Source organism: Sminthopsis crassicaudata, chromosome 3, assembly GCF_048593235.1.
Source record: "Sminthopsis crassicaudata isolate SCR6 chromosome 3, ASM4859323v1, whole genome shotgun sequence".
In the NCBI taxonomy this organism is placed as follows: domain Eukaryota; kingdom Metazoa; phylum Chordata; class Mammalia; order Dasyuromorphia; family Dasyuridae; genus Sminthopsis; species Sminthopsis crassicaudata.
The window spans coordinates 423,720,774-423,728,837 of record NC_133619.1 but is presented as its reverse complement, the minus strand read 5'-3'; the positions used below and the strand labels follow the sequence as shown (position 1 = coordinate 423,728,837).

Genomic DNA, 8,064 nt, shown 5'->3' with positions numbered 1-8,064 from the left:
ATAATAAAGGCACTGTGTAAAGGGCCTAGAACCGATCTTCTCTGTGCGGAAGGGAGCCGCCCTAATGTCAGTCAACTCCAGAATGTTGCTCCGGGTTGATTAATAGAGCTACGTGTCGGTGGATGTGTAGAGCTATGAGTCACCTGGCCATAAAAGGAGAAACCCGACTAGGCATTGATAAGGGAGCTGGCCCCGCCCACGATGGGAGGTTTCGGGGAGGGTCCGACAACCTCTATAAGAGGAATAGCCAGCGGCAGCTCGGAGAGACATTTTGCGTGCAGACAATAAAGACCAGTTCTGCTACACGTTGGCTCTCTGTTTGCTTATTCCCCGCTCCTGTCTCCGGAGCGGGGCCGGAGACGTCCGAAGGCTGGTGATAGCGTGAGGCGCGCAGTAAGAAACTTTCAGTTTCCAGTGAAGCTGCAGGGAAGCAGACCCACAACAAGTGGCACCTTGAACAGGGACCTGGGCAGTGTATTCGCTGGAACAAGGAAAGGTAAGTAAAAAGACGCGCTCCTTGATTTTTAGAATCAAGAAGAAGCAAACAGCCTGACTGCTTAGACGCAGTTAGATGAGGCATGGGACAAAAATTAGTTAAAGCCCATATCGAGCCAACAGATTCAGGAGTATATGCTTCATAGCTATATAAACTCCGTAAAAAGAATGGAGTGGATCTTAACTTAAAAGCATGCAGAGCCTGGATAGAAAAAATAGAGCTCTTGTCTGTCTGTGTATGTTTGTCTGCTTTGAATTTTTTGTTCTGTGTTAAAAGTTAGCAAACTCATAAGAGATAAGAATTCAGCCTCTGTGTTACAGGCTTAGAAAAATAACAGGCTGAATTGTGGAAATTGAAATTCATTCAGAATAGTAATTCTTTCAGAGTGGTTCAAAATGTATTGGTCTTAAAAATTGTTTGTGATTTTAAACTTTTTAACCTGTTGTACCAATTTGTAAGTAAAAAAAAAGAAAAAAAAAAACTTGACTATTTTAAACTGGTGGGAAAGTTTTCTCTGAAAAGCAGATTTTCAAAGCTAAAAGGGGAGTAATGGCATTACAATCTTATCTGCTTAATACCGCCTGGGAAGCTTCTTACTAGTGGCCTTGAAGCACTCAGGCAGAAGAAAAAAAAAAAAAAACAAAAAAAAAACTATTTGGTTTGCTTCTGAAACATTGGGTAACTTGTTATCATTATGGGTTATGAATCTTGAAGTTTAAAGTTTAAAAAAAAAGGTGATTAAAGAAAAGGGACAAGAGAGATTGATTTGCAAAATTAATTAATAGTTTAAATGAAGCATCTAGTCAGAAGAGTTATTGGTTTGGAAGTGTTTAAAGTATGTCAGAGAAAGTTTGAGCAAGTAGGCATTGGGAAGAGAGAAACAGAGAGATGGGACAGGAGAATAGAGGTGATTTAAGAAGGATTTATTAGTGGGAGCAAATGATTTCAAGAAGAAATCAGTGGGGAAAAGAAGGAACTTGTTGGAAAAGGTAGTCACGGAGAGGTGACTGTGAGACGGAACGTATTTTTGCAGGGCTAGAGCAGCAATAGGAAGCTGCAGCTGTTTCTGGTTGAAGAAAGCAAACTGATTTAAAGGGATTCAAAATTCTTCCTTGTATCCAATATTTGAAACCAAGGATTTGTTTTTAAGGAAATATGTTATGTCTTTACTTTAACATCTGAAAACTTTACAACTAAACAGGCTTATTGCTCAGACTCCTCCCTTAGGGTTTCAACAGTGCATGAGTTCTAGCTTGGAGACGGGGTCCTGGTTAGGACGTGGAAGGAGGACAAGCTGACCCTGAGCTGGAAAGGACTGTTCCAGATCCAGATACAGCAGTGCTACATAGGAAAGAGAGTGGACTCTGAGGGTGTGGACTTCCCAACTGAATGCAGAGAACAAGCTGAGACAAACATTGAAAAGCAACTGATAAACTGTGCATGTAAAATCTTGATAGAGGTATTGAAACCTCACTATTAGATAAAATATCTATTACTGACACCTCCCCCTCCTACAAAACATCCTCCATCAATCATAAGAGTTCCTAAAACTTGTACCAATAATGTAACTTTTCCTCCTCTGATGAATTGTGTTAGAAAGAAAAGAACCTGGTATGACACTTTATTTGGTGGTGCTGGAACTGGTTTCGGTATAGTTAATTCAATAGACCTTGAGATCTTGGCCAGCAGACTGCGCAGTGCTGGACAAGCTGTTTCTCAGGCTTTGACTGTAAATGCTCAAATAGTTGCCCACGACGATCCTACTCCACCAAAATACATTATAATATCAAGGCCAATTTCTACAGATTTTTGATGATAGTATTATTACTAGTTTGGGTTTTACTGGAAATATTAGTAAATTATTTAAGTGGACCAAATGCTCTTTACAAAATATGTATACCTAGATACAAAAAGAAAATGCTCAGAGATTGTTGCAATGTGGGATTATATGTTTAATTTACCAGAAGCATGGAAAAACAATGACCTGAAAATGCTATGTGTACTTTTTTTTTGGTGTACTGGAACTATTGTGTATTGTCAAGTTAAGATATGGGCTGTTATGTGTTAATTTCATGTATTACCTTTTGTCTTACCTGATTACTTTGCTTTACTTCATATATATGGATATCCTAAACAGATCTTAAGTTATGAAGAAACTATTAGAGTCTAATCAGCGCGCATTAAATGAACATCAAATACAGACTCTTATAGCTGCAGGACAACTTATCGAGGCCTCTCATTTAGTAACATCGGATACTAACCACCATTGGTATGATTTCTTATTTAGATCAGGTAGCGCTACCATTTATTTTAATAGTTTAGCCATACCCATATTATTATTATTGTTCTTTTTGTAATTATGTATGTGTAATTGTCATATGTATTGGAAAATGAAATTAATTTACTCTAATTTCACCCCACTAGCTCAGTCCTCTTATTATTTTCGTGATCTTAAGGCCAAATGATTAAGAAATTAAAAATTTCATATTAGGATTATAAGCTCACTCAAATCTAACAGGCCTCAGCTTCCAAATTATGGGAACTTGACCGTTCCATGAACTCTGTATATTTTTGACACTAGATGCTAGGAACTAGCCATTCCTAGAGATGTTTGTGCTCCAGAGAAGAGTGGCTCCCTCTCTGGGCATAGACAATTAATAAAGAACTGTCAAGATACAGACGATACGGAACGAGTCAACTAGTGAAGCCCTTCCGTACCCCGCACCTGCACAGATGTATGTGCCAAACCCTTATATAAATTTTTGGCAAAAATCCTTCTTTGTCTATAGACATGATAAGAAAATTAACTAGAATGAACAGAACCTTAAAAACTATGCTCATTAAATAAAAAGGGGGAATGGGATGCAAGAAAATAACTCAACAAGATATTGATAAAGCTCTCTTCACTATCAATTTTTTGAAATTTGACGATGAGGGATTAACCCCGGCCATGAAGGCTTTAGTTGAAAATACCATGGGTAATAAACCAGAAAGAAAATCAATGACAGAAAAATCGGAAAATGATTCCAAAGAATTAAGATTGGAAAAGATAATGTACAAAGATGAGAATAACGTTTGGAAAGGCCCTTACAAAGTTATTGTGAGAGGCAAAGGATTTGTTTGTGTCTCAACAGGGGAAAAGGAGAAAAGATGGATCCCGATCAGAAGGACCAGGTTGGTACGAGAAAAAGAAGACGAATCCATCGGGGCAGAGGAGAAAGGAGGAGAAATGGAAAAAACCGAACCCAACGAGCAAAGAGAAGAGAAGGAAGACGAGAAACTCAAATGCGAATGAATCAAATTGCATGCATGTTGTTAGGATTAAGTAGCCTGATAGGAGGGGTGAAGAGTGAGGAGAGAAATATGATTGCAGATTTGTCTAGTTTTCAAATGGTCACTTGGCATCATCAGCCTATACCATTAGCCACGTTAGGAAATGTTTCCTTTTTGGAAGGGATGGGGGCGTACAAAGAATCAAAAGTATGGAAGGAACATTTTAAGAAGCTCACTTTCATTACTCGGGATGTCCCTTTATGCCTGACATATAACTTAAAGATAAGTTCATGCATTATGCTGGAACCTTTTAGAATTAAGCAATGATCCCTCAAAACGAGCGACCTAAATGACTTGACTAGCGAGATGATAGTTGAAATGTTGGCTGTTCCCCACGTGGAACATGAGATAGAAGATAAAGTTGAAAGTCCCCTTCCCCCTTGTACCCTGGTTATGAACTCGCCTTTATTTTCACCTTTGTCCACGGGCGTGTTTCGTAAAGGGCCCTTTTTGCCAGAAGTTAATATCAGCTTTTGGAATGGGGAGACAGATGAGGCACCGGTACTGGTTGCACCAACACCCATAGTGGAAGGGCATATTCAGAATCACCTATGGAAGATAGGTCTGACACTAGCAATTACGAATATTTCAGTTATAATTAATGTTCCTCTACATGAACATCCTACCGAATTGCTGGTGCTGCTGCATAGAGTTTGGAAGAAGGATTTTGGAGAAAGGTTTGGAAGTTTACTAGGGAAAAATACTACCTGCTTTAAACACTCTAGGGTTAATCAGATTCAGACTTGCTTCCCTTTTAAAGGTAGAGTTCAGTCATTTGACGGTGCAGCCTTTTTATTATGTTTGATAGCGTCAGTTGAGCGAGTCTATGATACCTAGAGGGCATCCTGCTATGACGCGATTATCACCAATGAAATTGGGGAAAAGACCTTAGCCTTTAACAGCGGGGTTATATTTTTATTGAAGAGTCCCCCTATCACCCCACGCCCTCCTTCGGAGGGTAAGAAACAAGATGGCAAGGGTATGATTCCAATGTATAATCTACACGCGGCTAAGGCACCAACTCATTGGGCTATAACTCCTAATCTTCCCAAATTACGAATGATGACATGGGTTCATGAAAGTATCCCTTTAAAATTGACTGGTAATGGCTCATTCTTGGTAGGCTCACACATTCACCCAGGGTACCCAGAGCGACAACCTCAAATGTTTAAACAAAGTAAAGACAGCCTAACTTTTATGACAACCCACTTGCCACTGTGCATAGTTCTTGAGGGACAAGGGAATGATTGGTGTGCAACCATGAAAAGGCTGAATAGAAGTCATCTGCTACACAGTAATGATGAGTTAAATAATATAAGTACCAGTATGATGGTGCAGATGAAGGAAATACATGGGAAAATACAATGAATGCTGTGAGACAGCAACGTACTGATTTGCCGAGTTGTATAGACTCAAAGTTGGGTGTAGTTTTTGGACAATTAAGGGAATACAGTACAGGACTAATGAGGAAAAGCATATCTTTGCAAGATGGCACTGTGAACTTGACGTTTTGGGATCGGAATGCCGATTCTCACTCTCAACTAATTGCTCCTGTATTCTATTCTAATCATGTCCTGCAGCCACATCTGTGGAAAGTGGGATTAGTTACAAATAGGATAAAAATGCAGTTACATATATCTAATAATCAGGACAGGGAGTTGACTTTTACCCAATGGCATCGGGTTTTTGGCAACAAGAATTCCACTTGTAGAGGGGGAGTTTTTCCAAATAGTACATTGTGTTATAGCTTTGAAGGACAATTGTGGACTCTGGGTAATGCATTGTTCCTGATATGTTTGAACTCAAACTATAAGATAACCAAAGCAGAAGGGGTTCTTCAAGGACTGTTGAAAAATCTGCACCACAGAGGAAAACGGGAAGGTGGCAGTATGTTTTTATCACTGGTGGCCTTGGCTCTGAGTATCTCAGAGGAATTCCAGATAAGAGAACTGAATACACAATTAACTATTGTGGCGGAGAAGCTGCAGAAGTACATGACTGAAAATGACTTGGCCTGGAGACACCAGGAGGCCATAGACTCTATGCTGATTTCTCAAATAACTCAACTGCAATATGTTTCCTTGGAGTTAGTGAAACAACAAGCTTTGTTGTCCCAATATGTGAAACTTACTTGTAGCTTTTTATATCGTGCCTCTTGTATATTACCTGTGTTATATAATTCCTCTGATTATGCATATCTTGAACGTCTTTTACGTAATGCTTCTATGCAAACATCTTTACAAAATGAATTAATGGCCCTTGACAAAATTATAAATGGATTGGAGAATGTGACAATTGATTTCAATAAGCAATGGGAGGAATCGACCTCCTCGTTGATGGCATGGTTGAATGGGCTTGACTATCACAATGTAATTCACTGGTTAATTCTCGGGTGTGTTGCCCTCGTCCTTGTACTGTTTATGTTGTGTTTTTTGCCTTTGATAATTCGAGCCATACTTTTTGCACTACGTCGGTCTCTGACAGAACTGAAGGCATCTAATGTCTTAAATGCCAAAGGAGATTTGTAACCAACCCTTGATCAATGAGCCTAATGTTGTATATGTATTTCGATATTATCTATTTGTGTTTCGATTTCTGGTGCTCTGAATATTTTCCATTTTGATATTTTCATAATTGATATTCCTGGTGCTCTACCTCCATCTATGTCCTTCCGAGTTGTGATGGCTGTATTAGACCACCCTCTTATTAAACAAAAAGGGGGAATTGTAAAGGGCCTAGAACCGATCTTCTCTGTGCGGAAGGGAGCCGCCCTAATGTCAGTCAACTCCAGAATGTTGCTCCGGGTTGATTAATAGAGCTACGTGTCGGTGGATGTGTAGAGCTATGAGTCACCTGGCCATAAAAGGAGAAACCCGACTAGGCATTGATAAGGGAGCTGGCCCCGCCCACGATGGGAGGTTTCGGGGAGGGTCCGACAACCTCTATAAGAGGAATAGCCAGCGGCAGCTCGGAGAGACATTTTGCGTGCAGACAATAAAGACCAGTTCTGCTACACGTTGGCTCTCTGTTTGCTTATTCCCCGCTCCTGTCTCCGGAGCGGGGCCGGAGACGTCCGAAGGCTGGTGATAGCGTGAGGCGCGCAGTAAGAAACTTTCAGTTTCCAGTGAAGCTGCAGGGAAGCAGACCCACAACAGCACTGGAAATCAAAAGAGGTATCAGTTTAAAAAACCTGAAAATATTTAGCATATGGGAGGGAAGATTTAGAAGGAATAAGTGAGTAGTTTCTAAATATTTAAAATTACAATTCAATTCAACAAGCTTACTAAATACCTGTTCCATATCAGAATTTATGGTGGGTGCTTGGGCTACCAAAACAAAAAATTAAGTACTATACTCTAATAAACTCACATTGTACTAGTTTATTATGTAGTTCTACTGTCTTAGGCCCTGGGTTAGAACTAAGACCAATTGAAGTGACAATTGATAGTTGGGGAAATTCCTGGACTATTATATGTCATTTCATGAAATGAGAGTTGTCCAAAAATGTAGTGATCTATTGTCAAGTATGAGGATCTTCAAAAAGGCCTTGCACTATTTGGAATGAAAGATGAATGTTGTGGACAAGTTTCATATTTTCATTCCTTAGAGTTTGGAGTAGATAACCTCTAATGTTCGATCCAATTTTTGTATTTGACAGTTCTATAATTTCCTTAGATATTACCTAATTCAACATCCTCACTTTAGAGATGAAAAAAAAACAAAAAAACTGATGCCCAGAAGGACAAAGTCACTTATCTAGTTTATTCAAGTTAATACTTTTTAAGCTTAGCATCACTGATATTGAATTTTTCCTGAGTGATAACCTATATTATAGCTATATTTATAACTCTATATAAAATGTAATCATTTAGCAAAAAAAAAACCTCAAACTTAATTTATTAGTGAAGAGTATAAGATCCACTATTCAAGAAATATTGACCTATTTTACTTAAAGCACAAAAATATCATTTTAATCAATTTGCTTTTTTAAATGTTATTTCTGAGAATCACTGCTTTTAAACTCTTGAGTTTATAATGTGATTTAAACTTCCTTCCACTTTAAAATTCAAATATCACTGTATAACTTTCTTCCAGATAGTATCTAAACTTACTTTTTAGGAATAAATGTTTTATAGTAAGTATATATAAGACCCAAATCAATTCCATGTATAATTTATTTATAGAAACTGACTCATCTATCACGCAAGCTAATTTTAATAAGGACACATAGTTCA

The 8,064-nt window shown here is 38.6% G+C and overlaps 1 protein-coding gene across 5 annotated transcripts; it reads left to right on the top strand.

The window, feature by feature from the left end:
- Positions 1 to 281: 281 nt before the first annotated feature.
- Positions 282 to 6,843, top strand: LOC141562783 (uncharacterized). Of its 5 annotated transcripts, none has more exons than XM_074302922.1 (3): positions 282 to 496; positions 1,724 to 2,765; positions 3,631 to 6,843. In XM_074302922.1, exon 3 carries the CDS (start codon positions 5,194 to 5,196, stop codon positions 6,355 to 6,357), a length of 1,164 nt encoding a protein of 387 aa, XP_074159023.1. In that variant the 5' UTR covers positions 282 to 496; positions 1,724 to 2,765; positions 3,631 to 5,193; the 3' UTR covers positions 6,358 to 6,843. The 5 variants fall into 5 exon arrangements, with proteins under 5 accessions (XP_074159023.1, XP_074159022.1, XP_074159021.1 ...); XM_074302921.1 differs by having other exon boundaries at positions 1,711 to 2,765; XM_074302920.1 differs by having other exon boundaries at positions 1,698 to 2,765.
- Positions 6,844 to 8,064: the final 1,221 nt, after the last annotated feature.